The sequence below is a fragment of the Hyperolius riggenbachi genome, chromosome 1 (assembly GCF_040937935.1).
Source record: "Hyperolius riggenbachi isolate aHypRig1 chromosome 1, aHypRig1.pri, whole genome shotgun sequence".
Taxonomy (NCBI): Eukaryota; Metazoa; Chordata; class Amphibia; order Anura; family Hyperoliidae; genus Hyperolius; species Hyperolius riggenbachi.
Genome location: NC_090646.1, coordinates 254787294 through 254803910, shown reverse-complemented (window position 1 = coordinate 254803910; position 16617 = coordinate 254787294). Strand labels below are relative to the sequence as shown.

Sequence of the window (16617 nt, the reverse complement as noted above, 5' to 3'; positions counted from 1 at the left end):
TGGCTGACACTCACTAGGAGTGTATACTACATTGCAATGGCTGACACTCCAGCAGTGTCCATCAGGAACAGACCATGGAAGGGAAATGTCCAGCAAAGCATTCTGGGAGCAGAATGCTTTTATAGTGCCAGTCATCAAAAGAAGGCAGGTAAGGGATTTGCATGACTAATGTATGCAAATTCCTCAGCAACACAAGCTGCAGAACTGACAGAAGGTCTCTCTTAAAGAGACCTGCAGAATGCAGACGTGAACAGTGGTCAAAACGCTGCCTGTCTGCACAGGCAGCTGAGCAGATTCTCACAGTACCCCCCCTTCTAGGGTCGAATTCCAGACGACCCTCAAAACTGATATCTCCAAACCATTCTAACAGAAGACTCATGAAGGTCGGGGCAGCCCGACAAGGTCCAATTCAAGAGTCAGTCCACCCGAAACCGACCTCATCGGAAACAGAAGCCACCGAAACATGCCCATCAGTACTACCATTCTCAGTATAGCACCCATCAGGACTGTGAACGCCAGAGAAGAAGCCATCGACACCCTCCAGACAATACCCACCACCTTCCAAGGAGCGTCCGAAAATACCAAATCTGCCACAAAACCTGTTCGAAGTGTCTCTTTCAAAACAAAAGCCGCTGTTGATCGTATTCAGGGTACCAAGCAAAACTTCTCTCGGAATCTCCCAGAACGCCTTGAAGCTCCGCAGAGATTCCAAGAAGCCAGAACGCTCACCAGGCTCACATGGAGAGCTACCAAGCACCCCCATGGAACCTATGACAGTTCCAGATTCAGAATTAGCAGGACACCCATCAAGATCAGGACTTTCAGGGACCACTTCTGGGCATGCAAGCAGGCAGGCTAAATCAGAACATGTCTCCACCGAGGAAGCATCTGAGTACGCTGGTAACCGAGGCACACTTGGGCTTTCTGGATCACAGAGCACACTGGGGTACACCAGCACAGGAGAAACCTCAGGACATGTCGGGGAACTGCCAACCTCAGAGTCCGATACAAGAAAACCAAAACCAGGACCGGGCAGATGTCCCAGGGAAGGTTCCACCATAAACTGAGACTGAATTTCATCATCAGGACAGGGATACACAGAAATATCTAGTGAAACTAACTCTGGCCTTCTGAGTTTCGTTTCACTGCAGGGAAATTCCTCCATAGCAGTCAAACCCGACTGCAATTCAAAAATAGCAGAGAAACAGGTAACAATGGTTGCAATATCTAGACGAACCTCTAGGGACACTGCAGGAGATTTTAAACAAAGTAGTATTGACTCATCCAGATTACTGGGTGGAGAGTCAGTACTTACTTCAGAATCAGACTCGCAAATGTCAATGCGAGTGGACATAATGTCTTTATTCATGATACAGGGCAGGCTCAGAGACATCTTCTCTGGACAGAGCAAAGGCGCTTCAGTATCAGGTTCACAAAACCAAAGTGCTGTCTCATTCTTAGACTCGGCTAACGATGTCGAATCCGAGGAGACAGAACGCAAAATTTGCGAATCCACAATCGCTTTAGGTTGCGAAACCGAACACTCCAAAGACAGGGATTCTGAGGTCTCCAGGCTGGATTGCTGGATCTCAGAAACGCCAGCTGACAATGTACCTTTACAAACGTCACCTGAATGACGTACACGTAATTCATTCAGAATAATTTTCCACATACAAATCAGCGGACTCACAAAGTCAAATTCACACCCCTCTTTTTCTCTTAAGGCGGAAGCATAACTTATACATGCTCTCAAGACAGATTCACTTCTGGCAATGTAGTACTCACAAAACGACTCTGAATCGTTCTCCAATTCATACGACAACGCTTCGAACTGTTTTTTCTGGAACGGGGGCTCCCATTCACACCTGACTAGGTCTGAGCATTCATACTGAACAATGTTAGGGGAAGTTGTGGCAACAACATGAGGAATCATATTAATTTTACTCTTGAAACTGCATAGTTTGGGAATTTTCCCCATAGCAAGATCATAGATGGAGGACCTTAAAGTAGTACTGAGAGAAGAAGATCTGTTTTTACATGACAAGGGATCCCACAAATCATTGACAAAACTGACACACTCACGCCGATCACAATCGGCAGGAACATCTGAGAAACAGGCATCAGATCGCACAGATTTAACCTCTAAACAAACGGGAGAAACTCCATCAGAATTCACGCAGGTGTCCACAGTCGAGGCACACCCATTCATTTCAGGTCGCACAGTGTCCAAACTCACTTGCTTTACCCCAGAAAGACAGGAATAATCATGTGACAATGGTGTCTCTTTATTGGAAATAATTGGTTGGTGTGTGTGCAATTCGTCCAAAATAGTCTGCCACACATAAATCACCAGATCCACATCACACTCATCACATTCATCAGAATCGATCAAAAGGTACATAGAGTCGAGACAATCATTCAGGTCATCCACGCTCTTTGCGATATAAAAATCGCAAAAGGCTTTCCAATCGAAATCAAACTCTTCCAACAAGGCCCCAATCTCCCATGAGGCAAATGGCGGTTCAAACAACCCAGTATCTAGGTAATCTCCATATGGGTTGGGGTCAGGAACGAGGACAGACTTTTTAACTGCTTTAATGTAGTGTGCGATCCTACCTATAATAGGATCCACATATGCCTTTGCCTCAGGCAATGACATCTGAAACAAATCGAAGGTTCCCTCTGCCCTGGGAATTTTGGTTGGGCTGGACATTCTGTAACGATTGTGGAATTGTCTCCGTGGTCAGCGCACCAGACGTGCGCTGACGCGGCGGATTTCCTCCACAAGCGTATTATTGCGGACACCCAGGCTAGGTGCTATGCACCCGCAGAGAGCAATTCCCACCAGCAGATGGCGCTGTGGAGTGCAGGCGAACACAGCCGCTGCACAGCCACAGATGCCAAATGGGAATTGTACAGATCCGGGACAAGGTACAATCAGGCAGAGCTGGATAGCCCACAGGGAACAGAGCAAAGGGACAGAACCAATGTGTGCCCACCAAATTTGTCGCCACCCAGCGACGGCGAACACACAACGGCGGAAACGAAGTAGGAAACGCAATCGCAAGAATGGCGATTGCCAATAGCGACACAAGACTGAGCAGGACAGAGCACAAGGGTAGCAAAGGCACAGCAAATCATACAAAGAGAAAGATAAAGAAAATAACAAACGCTAGCTGAACGCGAACACCGCACTCATTCGCAACAGTGCACGCGTTCGTGCGCGGTCTCCGCGTGTTACGCACAACAGAGACAAGCACGCCTAACTAACCAAAGACAGACAAACACGAAACAGAGAACGCGAGCGCTTGCTTAATGGTTACCTCACCGAGCCTACAGCAAGCGTTTCGAATCAGACAAGACAGACAAACGTGAAACAGGAACTAGGCAGAAAGGATCCACCGCTCTTCCGTCAGAGCAAGTGTGATCCAAGCAGAGACACAGATCAGAATGATCCACAGCCGCTACCGCTAGCGGTTAGTGCGATTCAGGAAGACAGATCAGAAGGATCCACAGCACTAGCGAAAAGTGGCTAGCGTGATCCAGGTACAGAGTAGCAGAACAGAAGGATCCCCAGCGCTAGCGAAAAGTGGCTAGCGCGATCCCAGAAGACAGAACAGAAGGATCCCCAGCGCTAGCGAAAAGTAGCTAGCGCGATCCCAGGAGACAGAACAGAAGGATCCCCAGCGCTAGCGAAAAGTGGCTAGCGCGATCCCAGAAGACAGAACAGAAGGATCCACAGCACTAGCGCAAAGAGACTAGTGCGATCCAGAGAAGATAATAACAGAACAGAAGGGCCTACCAGTAGCAACCGCTGCTCTGGTTAGCACCCCACAGACAGACAGAACAGGCAATACAAATAATACAATCCTAACTAGACTAGGGAATCTGCCTAGCGCAGTCCCACGAATAACTCTAAACTAATCTTCAACGAGAAGTAGCATGGCTGACACTCACTAGGAGTGTATACTACATTGCAATGGCTGACACTCCAGCAGTGTCCATCAGGAACAGACCATGGAAGGGAAATGTCCAGCAAAGCATTCTAGGAGCAGAATGCTTTTATAGTGCCAGTCATCAAAAGAAGGCAGGTAAGGGATTTGCATGACTAATGTATGCAAATTCCTCAGCAACACAAGCTGCAGAACTGACAGAAGGTCTCTCTTAAAGAGACCTGCAGAATGCAGACGTGAACAGTGGTCAAAACGCTGCCAGTCTGCACAGGCAGCTGAGCAGATTCTCACAGATTTACTGCCAGATCGATTATTTTCAACATGTCCGATCTGATTTCCAATCGATTTTCTAATCGATTTTTCGTAGAAGTGAATGGAAAAGCGATTGGCAAATCAATCGGAAATCAGATCAGACATGTTAGAAATAATCGATCTGGCAGTAAATCTGCCAGAAAATCTCATCATGTGTACCAGGCATAACTTGCTGCATGCAGGCTTTGTATTAAAGTCGATGTCCAGTCTCCATTGCAGTTCAGTCATTATAATGCGTGCATTTAGCAACCAATCACTGTGAACCTTGTCTAATGCCTGGTAAACATGATGCAATTTTCCATCAGATTGATGGTCGATATAGATTATTTCCAAAAGGTCTGATCTGATTTCTGATCGTTTTCCTGATCGATTTTGTATAGTCGTGATCAGAAAATCAATCAGAAAAATGATGGGAAATCTGACCTGTCGGAAATAATCAATTTGACCAGTCTGGCCGGAAACTGCATCGTATGTACCAGGCATTCTTTCACCAGAAAATAATCGTAATGCAGTAATTCTTCACTAGAAAATAATGTGGCAATCTTTCACTAGAAAATGATGATAATGTGGACAGCGTTTCACTTTAAAATAATCGTAATTATATGGCAATCTTTCACCAGAAAATAATCGTAACGCAGAATGTTTCACCAGAAAATAATCGTAATGTGGGCAATGTTTCACTAGAAAATAATCGTAATGCAGTAACGCTTCACTAGAAAATAATCGTAATGTGTCAATCTTTCACTAGAAAATAATCATAATGTGTCAATCTTTCACTAGAAAATATTCATAATGTGGGTAGTTTTTCACTAGAAAATAATTTGGACCTGTAAAAAAAGAAGCATTTACTCACCTGCAGAAGTCTTCTCTCCCAGCGCGCAGCTCCAATGGCTCTAGGCTCCAGCGTGAAAGTCCCGTACTGACAGGCAGAGAGCAGGGCTATGGGAAGATGGCACCTGAAGTCCTGTACTGGAGACACAAATAGTCTCCAGAGCAGGGCTTCGGACGCCATCTTCCCGTAGCCTTGTTCTGACTCCGTAGGCTGAGGTGAGCTGCGGGAAGTGAACTGGCACGGCGTCTAACAGACGCCGCGGCCTGTTCACCTCCTGGGGAGTCAGCATGGATCCTTCGCCACCCTGGGCAGCGCCCCCCACCGCACGGCGCCCCAGGCGACTGTTTGGTTCAGCCTGGTGGACGAGACGCCCCTGGGTGCACGACTGAGTGGCTTCTGGTGCGTGGGGTGAATGAGAGAGCAATGTGCTTGGGGTTCTCTAGGTTATTAGAGTCCCATAAAGATCTGCTTTGCCAGATCTTTAGGCATCATTCAGGCATTAGGGTCCTATACACATGCCAGGTTCTCTTTAGATTCTCACCTGAGACGTACTTTGTTACCGACTAAACTTAATGTAGAGTGTGTATTTAAACTTAAGGTTTAAATAAAATGGGTTACTTCAAGACTCTTCCTAACAATATTGTAATTATTTGTAGTTAATTGTCTAGTAGGTCTATATTCCACATGTGAAATGGACAACAGAAATTCAACAATCCTTCCATCAAAATCTATTACAATTTTGTTAAAATTATTATTTTTAGTTTTAAATACTTGTATTAACCTCCCTAGCGTTCTGGACGAGCTGAGCTCGTCCAGAGACGCTAGAGGGCACCGCTCAGGCCCCGCTGGGCCGATTTTAATAATTTTTTTTCAAACACGCAGCTAGCACTTGCCCCGATCGCCGCTGCTCCGCCGCTACCCGGCGCGAAAGAGGGGCCCCCCCCCGCAGACCCCGTGCGCAGCCTGGCCAATCACTGCCAGGCTGCACCTTGGGGTGGATTGGGAGTCACAGTGACGTCACGACGTCGATGACGTCACTCCGTTCATCGCCATGGCGACGGGGGAAGCCCTAAAGGAAATCCCGTTCAGAACGGGATTTCCTTATGGGCGTGATCGCCGGTGGCGATCAGAAGGGTGGGAGGGAGAGAGGAGAAAGGGGAGAATCATGTAGCTAGCGCTAGGCTAGCTACATGATAAGTAAAAAAAAATCGGGCGAAAAAAACTGTCCCGCGGCCATGCGGCCGAGGGAATTGAAATGCCCAGCAGGTTTTAAACTAATGAACATTTTAGTCTCCCAATGGGTAAATGCAGTGTACACTATAACTCATTGAACATAAGGTTTTCCAATTTGAATATCCTCCAAAAATTAAATATAATTATATATATAACTAGTTGACCTAAGCCCGTTTAAAAATGGGCTCAGGGTCTTGTCACACCGCCACCGCTGGCAGTCAGTGCGCGCGTGCACCTGCCCACCACCCGCGCGCACACCTGCCCGCCCGCCCTGCGTCCTGTCCTAACGGCTGTCAGTGCTTGACATGCGCAGTAGTGCAAAAGCACTAACACACGGACAGGACGCAGGGACACTTGTAAATTATTACATAGGATATTTGTTACATCATATTTAACTACTGGTTTACTACTTCACATAAAACAGGTCAGAAATTTTCATGGGATAACCTGCTTTAATCTTCTGCCGCCCGCATCACGCCAGTGGGCGTGGCCGCGGCGGCAGCCCCAGGACCGCCTAACGCCAATTGGCGTAAAGTCCTGGGGCTCTGCTTTGCATGAGATCGCGCGCATGGTGCGCGCGCATCTCATGCTCGGAGGGCGGAGCTCCACCCCGCCTTCAGTCTCCGAGCGGCTGTTGCCATGGGGGACAAGAGAGCGATCGGCTCTCATAGGCAGAAGCCTATGACAGCCGATCGCCATAATTGGCTGGCTGTGGGGAGGGAGGTGGGGAGGGAGGGAAGAAATTTTAAGAAACAGGGGTTTTTAAAGAAAAAAAAAACAAACACTAATATTTATTTTAAAAAAAATAAACATGGGGGGAGCGATCAGACCCCACCAACAGAGAGCTCTGTTGGTGGGGAGAAAAGGGGGGGGGGGATCACTTCTGTGCTGAGTTGTGCGGCCCTGCAGCTTGGCCTTAAAGCTGCAGTGGCCAATTTTGCTAAAAATGGCCTGGTCACTAGGGGGGTTTAGCCCTGCAGTCCTCAAGTGGTTAAGTGTAATTATGATGCTTTTGTCGCCTTGTAAAATTGTTAGGGAATCATAGTTTATTGATTAAAGTGTTGACCTCAGATATGTATACCATACTCTACAATCTTCTCAGTCTTATATAAGCTCTTATACTTGCATGTTAGGGATTATACAAAAAATGAGGAAAATGGTGTTTCAAGTGAGTATGAATATTTATCTCAAGGGTAATTGTAAGATTTTAGTATATTCATAACTTTACATTTTCTCCTGTTATTTTTTAATAAAAAAGATGATTGCGCTCTGCATCCAAACACAATGCATCAGGGATTCATCCATTCATGGCAGAAAAGAAAACACAGGGTGTGGCACTGATCCACCAATAATATTAACTGGTTAATGACACAGATGAGAAAAGATGTGCTATACTCTCCACTCTTTAGTGACCTCATATATCACCCACTGATAGTAATTATGGCTTGTGTTACCAGTGGTTAAGCCACTTTTCTGGCCTGGTGTTTTTCTAAAACAAGCCTCTGGTTTGTGTCTTCCTTCCTCCTACTCCTAAAGGTGTCTAAGATATTCATCATTAAAATGTAATTCTTTCTATCAGACTTAAAGGATACCTGAGCGCTTGTAAATTGTAAAAATGGGGGGGGAGCAGGCATGTGTAGGAAGCAGTCATCGTGTCCACTGCTCCCTCCATTCTCCTCTGCCCCCCTCCGTTATGTTCTAAAAGCCCCTCGAAGCTACTTCAGTCATGACATCATGCACAGAGTGCTCCCAGCCTGGGCGTGCGATCTCGCTGGGCAGTGTCTGCGCACTACTCACCGACCTGGCCAACCCGAAAGTAGCTTTGCGGGGCCTTTCGAACAAAGGGGGACGGAGGAGACCGGAGGGAGCAGTAGGCATGATGACTGCTTCCTACACATGGCTGCTTTCCCGTTTTTACAATTTGCGAGCCCAGGTATCCTTTAACACCATCTGAGCCAAAACATTGGTTACCCTGTCACTAAACTTTTTTTTTTTGTGTGTGTGTATGTGTGTAATTCTTTCCCCTTCGCAGCACCAAGCAGTGTTAGCACAGGCACCCCGACTCTCCTTAATGCAACCACTCAGATTCCTCTTGAGACTTTTGCAGGTGTGTATTAAATACACTTTGAAAACACATAATTTGCTGATTGCCCAAGCCTGCTGGCTTTTTTTTATTTGCCTTTACTCCATTTTCCTAAATGATTATTGTTTGTTTCATTCTTGGCAGCTGTTTTACTACCCTAAGGCCGCTCATATCTGCTAATAGGAACCTAAACAGCAGCCCAGGTCTTGACAGGTTCTTCTTTTATGCAGCAGAAAAGTGTGAACATGTGAAACAAAATGAATGAATAAATATCAGTTAACTAATAAATTAAATGACTCATCACCACGCCTTGCTAGAATGAAAATTGGCAAGAGCTCTTATTAATTGGGTTTAACAATTTTTAAAAAACCAACACATTCATCTTACACAACATGTAGGAAGTACTCTCCCGCCCTCCACCTTCTAACAGTATGTTACTGACTGTAAGCAGCAATGCCATATAAACCAGGGCACCTGTTTAGGTGACTACTATAAACCAGTCTGTTGATAGTTTTTAATTTTTCAAAGCAGTGAAAACAACTGCAAGCTAAACCACTGTATTAGGTTGGTTTAATGTGAGACGTAGGTTAGAGAAAATTACAGTAGAATGTCATTAACATTACTGATATTCTAATATGTGCAACATCTCCAGACCAATTTAACTGGGGCATTTAGTAAATATGTGTATTGGGAGAAGGCAGGGCTGGTTCTAGCTACAATGGGGCCCAGGGCCGGGCCGAGGCATAGGCTGGAGAGGCTCCAGCCTCAGGGCGCAGTGTAGGAGGGGGCACAGAATTCATTCAGCTGTCATTACTAATTGTGTTTGAAGCAGAAAGAAATAAGAAAAGGGGATACATGGCAGTGACTGCAAGCCAGATAACTAGAGATTAACGTGTTGGGGAGGTTGTGGGCCCTGTGGTGCTTCTTAGTCTAATAGCAATCAGTGTGTGACGGCTGGGGAGGCAGGGATGGAGGGGCGCACTTTGCTGTCTCAGCCTTGGGTGCTGGAGGACCTTGTCCCGGCTCTGATGGGGCCCTGGGGCAAATGTAACTTAGCGTCCCCCCGATACCCCTCTTCCAACCAAATCACCCCCATGGCCCCTGAGCCTGCTGCTAGGCCTGATCTTTTCACCCCCCCCCCATCACACAATATTATTAGGTGTCCAACATATGTCCCGTAAAAAGAATTTTGGGGTTCCCATTATTCAACTCCTTTTCCTGTACAGAGCAAATACACAGCATCCCCGCTCTCATGTGTCACCATAGCTGGAGTGAAGGTGGGGAACCCCCGGGAGAAGGGTCTGCCTTGCATGCCATTCCTTCAAACTCAGGCCAATTTTCAGGATAGTTTGAGTGGGCCTGAAGCTTTGTCAAAGTCCCAGGAAGGGAGGAGAAGGGAGTACATGTGTGCATCATTCATTAGTCTCAGCATAGCTGGGGGCCACTTGCTGGTGGGAAATTTGACTACATTTTAGGCACATGCTGTCACAAACAGATGAAACAAGGCATTGCATAAGACCTGGAACAACAGAAGGCCAACTGCTGGTTCGCAGTGGAAGTCTACCATTAGTCCAGGTGAAAAGGAAAAATAATGGTGCCCTTAGTGGAAAGCTATCATGTTTGGACAATTTCACTGTAGTTTATAATCTGATTTTATACAATTTTTAATCAGTTTTCGTGAGGGTAAGCCTTGTCAGTAATGTCTGGCAGGGTTGGGACAAGGTTCTCCAGCACCAGAGGCAGAGATTCCAAAGTACTGTATGCAAATTGTGCCCACCCCAGATGTGCCACCAATATTAAGTAGGTCCCCCCTAGTAAAGGGCCAGAGGTGTCCCCAGTATTAAGTAGGATTCCCCTCCCCCAGTATAGGTAGGCAGATCTGACTCCTCCCCAGTATGGATAGCCAGATGTGCCCCTGTATTAGGCAGCTCCCATTCCCCAGTACAGATAGCCAGATATTCCCCCAATACTAGGCAGTCTCCCTCCCCAGTATAGGTAGGGTAGCCAGATATGCCCCTTAGGTGGCCTCCCCCATATGCAGAGTCACAAGAGCAGACTGTGCTTGTAGCTGTTACTCAGCTGTTAGGTCTGTTGCAGCGTCTCATCTTTATGACTCCCTCTAGTGGCGCATGTAGTGAGTGATGCCACAGGAAGTCATAGAGAGGAAATGCTGCAATGGGGCTGAACAGGAATCCTGGCGGCAGGAGCCAGAAGCATGCTCCGCTGACAAGTACTTTGCAATGGCTGGATGGGGGCACAGCAGCACCCTTTCGGCTCCCGAGCTTCTGCCTTAGCCCTGCCCTGCTGTCTGGAAATACGCTTTGCAGCTCTAAGGCTACATTCATATTCGCTGTGTTCACATATGCACTTTATGATTAATGGCTAGTGTATTTGAATGCATTAAACTTGTGTGTCCATGGCAGCAATACATAATGTTTGAATATGAAAAGCAAACAGCACAGGGGAGAAAGGCAGCAAGAATTGTTTTCTCTACAAATGGAAAAAAAACTGTAGATGTAAATGAGCAGATTGATAAATGTGGGATGTCAGTTCTAATGTGTTTCTATATGTGGAAAAAGTAGTTACAGTGAATGGACACTTAAAGCAGTAGCTCAGCTTCATGTTTTTCTCATACATATTATAGAAAAATTGCATTCATTAAAAATGCACCATGGTTTATGCATTGCATGTCTGTATTGTACTGTTTGCAATAGATATATTTAAAGAGGCTATAAAGTCTCTTTCAGTATAACTCGTCCTTGGTGACCCTCCATGTGGCGACATGCAGCAGTAGGCCCCACCCACTTGCAGCAGAGTGCTGTGGCACTTTTGTGGCACTCTGTATTCCCCGGTACAGAGAGTGCCATGGCACTTGGTTCCAAGGGGCCCGACTAACTGCCAGAAGTCATTGCATGGAGGGTCTCTGAGGATGAGATTTGCTGAAAGGACCACCAAAGTCAGTATAACTTTTTACAAGAATGGCATGCACACCAAGTGCATTGGATTTTATAGTCTCTTTTAAATATGTGTTGGCTGTCTCCTGCCTTGTTGTTCCTCAAACTCCTTGTTGCCAGAGAAAAAGAACTTCCTTCTCCAGCACACAGAATATTCCGTACCTACATGCTTTCTGTTCTGCAGCAACATTAACTCCTTGCTCGGTATGAAATATAGCATTTCTACACCCTCCTCGGTGTGTTTATAAAAAAACTATGTGCATTTCTCACAACCTGGCCTTCCTGCAGTAAGAAACAATGTTTCCTTACTCTAGAGGGAGGGCTGAAAGGCTGAGGCCTGAAAGGCTTTCTTAAAGAGAACCCGAGGTGGTTCTAAGAATGCTATCAGCACACAGAGGCTGGGTCTGTGTCATGATCGCTGCTGCAGCAGGTTTTGCTGGAAGTAGTAGTGCTGCAGCTCAGGCAGTTCTGATCTCTTTCCATGCAAGCTGCATAGCTTTGTCTGCCTTTCCCTGCTGTCAGCTTGTGACTGATTATCATTCACCTGTGTGGGAATCTGCATGTCTGCTCCCATTGGATGACCTCAGTATAAAGATCTGCTTCCTGCAGGACTCCTCGGGTTTTCATAGCTTCAGTTTAAGCCTGTCTTGCTGTCGCTTCAGCCCCTGATCGTGTTTCTTGTTCTAAAGATACTTTGCTGGTTTTGCATCATATATTGGTTCATTGCCCATATATATGCATACCAGCACGTTTATTATTTTCCTTGTATTCGTGTTACGTTGATACATCAGTGACGCTGATATATACGTACACGAACTGTTTATATCCTGTGTTCAGTTAGTCAGTTCTAGCACGTTGATCACCCGTGCTGAGCTAGTTATCCTGTTCCTGGTCCTGTTTGTGGATTGCGTTCATCTCTGCGAGGAAATAACGAATCCTTCTGAATCCTGTCCTGTTACCGTTTGTGGATTGCGTTCATCTCTGCGAAGAGATAGCGAATCCTTCTGAGTCCTGTTCCCTGTATCGTTCCAGTCCTAAGTCAGTGTTCCTGCTTATGTCATATATCGGTTCATTGCCGATATATACATATGTTAGTCAGACGTTACAAATAGTTTCATTGATAGCTGTAATTGTAATACGCTAGGAAATCATACTTATTGTATATTTATCTGTGTTACATTCATCTATCTTGATCCTGCTATTTCCTGACTATCCTGTCCTGTCTTTGTGAGGCACGCCATCGCCGCAACGCATTGGCTGCCTCATTCCAGTCTGTTTTATTGTGGACGCTTGCTGTCACTAAGTAGTGGCTAATTAAGCAAGCGTTCATTCTGACTACCTGTCCTGATCTCCTCAGTTCTGGTTTATGCGCTCAGCACTACTGTGCGCTGAGACGTTATAGCGAAAGTATTGTTTGTGGCTGTCGGATCTGCACTGGCTCTGTGCGCCACAATCTCCTATTGGAGTCAGTCCTCCCCTCCACTATACTAGGGATAGCCTGTTTCCTTGTGCTAGTGTGTGTACCTCCTTCACGTCAGCTCATGCGTTGCATGCTGACTGTGGAGAATACACCACCAAGCCTTACATTATGAAAACCCCATTACCAATCCCCATTGTGGGGGGGATTCCCAGAAAGTATGACACTGTTAATAATGGTTCCTGTTCCTTCAAGAAATTTGAAGAACTTAACTCTGAAACAGAAAATGAGTTTTTCTCTGAATGTGCCAGGTTCCTGGCCAATCCCGATCTCCAAGCGACTCCTGTTTCAACCTGGGCACTCCAGCTAGTTTATATTTTGTTTAAAGGGCAATTGCTTCAGTGGGCATTTGATGTTCTCGATCATTCCGATTTGAAAGAGAGGCCGCTGGAATTTCTAGCGTTTGTAATCCATAACTGGTTGCGCATAGATCCATTGCCTTTTCCTCTAAATGAACTCCTGGCAGCAGGCCAATCAGCTGCCCCTTCAATTGTTTGCAAAAATGATCAGCAAGCAGAGAGTGTTCCTGATAATTTTCCTGCAGCCTTGAATAAATCACCAAAAACAGCAGGGTCTAAGGCAAAACGCAAACGTTCTAAGAAACGTGTCCGATCTGCAGAGTCGTTATCCTTAGCGACTGAGACCTATAATGAGATTCTGCCATTAACAGATAATGAAATGCAATTGTCTTTCAGGGGAGTTAAATGGACTTATGAAACTACTAATGAACTTTCATCACTGGCTAGGGAAAATAAAGATTTTTGTTTAAAAGAATAATCTGAGTATGATTATGAGGAGATATTACAGAGTATTGAACAAATCAACTTATTTGTGAAGCAAGGAAAGTTTGCATACACTACAGTTCAACACTTGCTACAGGTATTGGAGATTCTTAAGAATAAGGAATCTGCCAATCACCTGCTAATTAACCCAATATATGTCCCTGCCACAATCATATCTGCAAACTGTGATCTGCCTGTTAAGTATGCTTGGAATCCTCCATTTGAGAAAGGAGAGATGGAAGCTCTGGTCAATGAATGGGAGAATGATTCAAGTTCATTTTGTCAATTTTACAGTGCAAAAAGTGAATTAGTATTGAATGCATGCATTAAGTCTGCCTATAACCTAATAAAAACTGGTGTGTGTGGGTATGACTTTGTGGCTCCATTGATCGATGTGTGGAAAATGATTTTGGACGATTTTTATGCGATTCAATCAGTTGATACCAGGGAAGACACACTGTCAATTGGAGACTGTCCCACTTCTCCAGTTACTGAGTCCCTGCCATGTCTTGTGAATGTTCCTGTAACTCCAGCCTGTACCATGGATAACTCAGTGTTACTTCCCAGTAAAACAGAAGCCACTGATACTTTCTTAACTTTGCCCTGCACAAATTTCTCAGCAGAGAATCCAGAGGTCCTGCTGACTTCTGAGTCCAGCCTAGCCAGTACTCATGAGTCTTTGTTCAGTGAAACAGACACCAGAAAAATCTTGCCTGTCTCTGCAAACACTTCTGCAGAAATTACCTGTGTTAATAAAGTTCAACTCCTGTCTGATCCAGCACATGCCAATAGATGCACTACATCAGTTTCCGAGTCCCAGCAATCCTGTCTAGAAACCTCAGAACCCCAGCATCTGAATTTTCCAATTTTACAATTGAATGGTGATTCAGATGCGCAAACATTGTGTTTTGATCTTCCTGTTTCTACACCTCACTCTAGTTTCGTGAATAACTCAGAGCGTCTGCTATGTGAATCCGAAATCGCAGAATTATTACCGTGTTCAGAAAATGTTCCAGTAAATTTGCCCTGTACCATGAATTGTGCAGTAGATCTCTCCAATGAAACTCAGGTCACAGAATAATTATGCTGTCCAGCAGGTGCTTCCATGGTTTTGCCCTGCAATATGGACTGTTCAGTGATCCTGTCCAGTGAAGCTGTGGTCGCAGAGTCTTATGCTTCACCCAGTACTTTGGATACTTCAAACCCTCTAGCAGAGGAGTCTGAGGCACTGCTTACCTCAGTTGGTGTTGCAGTAATATTCACTTGTCTAGCAGCTGTTTTGGAATTACAGTCTGCTCTAATAAACCTTGATGAATTTCTGCCCAGCAAAGCAGAAGCCATTGAAATATTGTCCTCGTCAGCAAGTGTGTTAGATACCTTGCCCTGTACACAGTCTGATTTAACCAATGTTGTTGAGTCCCTCTCCAGTGTTGTAACAGCCGAGGAACTCCAGCCCTGTCCTCTGAATGTTTCAGAAGTCTTGCCCTGTAACATGGATAATTCTGATTCTCTGGTCAAAATAATAGAAATCTCAGAATTTCAGTCCGGTCTGATGAGTGTTCCTGAAACCCAGCTCTGTATCCTGAAAGATTCTGGTTCTCTGGCCGCTGTGGCAGAGGTTCCAGAGTCCCCTTCCTGTCCAGGGAATTCCTCAGTTTTGCCTAGTCCAGTGGGGGCTGCTGCAATACTGACTTGTTCTGCAGCGCCTCATGAGCTCCAATCCAGTGTATTAGATGAGTCTCTGTCCAGTCCAGAGGTAGTTGTGGAGTCCCTATCTGGTTCAGTGCATACATCAGAAGATTTGTCCTGTCTTGTTAGTGCCCCTGAATCTGATTTGTTACTGACTTTGCTGGAATCAGCGACATCTAAGTCTGATCCTGCATTCTCGTGTAAAAGTCCAGTAGTTGCGAAGTCTAGTCATGATGATTTTTTTTTTGCCAGTCCTGGTTTTGGTCCTGTCTTGGCTGACCCTGAGGCTCACAGTTCCTTGACATGCCCAGAGGTTTCTCTTGTGCCAGTGTGCCCAGATGTTCTTTGTGTGCCAGAATGCCCAAGTGTGTCTAAGGTGTTAGCGTGCTCTGATGCTTCCTTAGTGGGAACATGTTCTGATGTTGCCAGTCTGCCTGCATGCCCAGAGATGGTTCTGGTCCCTGAAAGCCCTGATCTTGATGTTTGTCCTTGTGGCCCTGACTCGGGAATTGCCCTAGGTTCCATAGGGGTTCTTGATAGTTCTCCATGTGAGCCTAAGGGGCGTTCTGACCTATGGGGATCTCTTTGGAGCTTCAAGGTGTTCTGGGAGGTCTCTGAGAAAACCTGTCCTGGTGCCTTGGACTGGTTCAACAGTGGGTTTTGTGTTGGTAAAGACAGTCCCGGTGGGCATTGCAAAGGCTTTGGCGTTTTTGAACGGTTCCTGGAAGGCGGTGGGTATCGCTCAGGGAGTTTCGGAGGGCTTTCTTCTGGAAAGCATGGTTCTGATGGGTGTCACACTGGGGCTTGTGGTACTGATGGGCATGGTTCTGTAGGTTCTGGTTCTGATGGGTCCAGTCTTGTGGGGACTGATTCTGGAATTTGGTCTTGCCGGGCTGTCCCGGTCATCATGAATTATCAGTCAGACTGTTTTGTTGGGAATTTCAGTTTTGAAAAGCGTCTGGAATCCGCTTTTAAGGGCGGGGGTACTGTCATGATCGCTGCTGCAGCAGGTTTTGCTGGAAGTAGTAGTGCTGCAGCTCAGGCAGTTCTGATCTCTTTCCATGCAAGCTGCATAGCTTTGTCTGCCTTTCCCTGCTGTCAGCTTGTGACTGATTATCATTCACCTGTGTGGGAATCTGCATGTCTGCTCCCATTGGATGACCTCAGTATAAAGATCTGCTTCCTGCAGGACTCCTCGGGTTTTCATAGCTTCAGTTTAAGCCTGTCTTGCTGTCGCTTCAGCCCCTGATCGTGTTTCTTGTTCTAAAGATACTTTGCTGGTTTTGCATCATATATTGGTTC

At 45.9% G+C, this 16617-nt stretch overlaps 1 protein-coding gene across 1 annotated transcript in view; it reads left to right on the top strand.

Moving 5' to 3' along the window:
• Positions 1-16617, top strand: part of LOC137547553 (transmembrane protease serine 11D-like) — a 53257-nt gene that overhangs the window by 24185 nt on the left and 12455 nt on the right. Inside the window, exon 7 of the mRNA XM_068271102.1 lies at positions 8363-8437. Coding sequence (XP_068127203.1) covers positions 8363-8437 — 75 coding nt within the window. The remainder of the gene's footprint in view (positions 1-8362; positions 8438-16617) is intronic.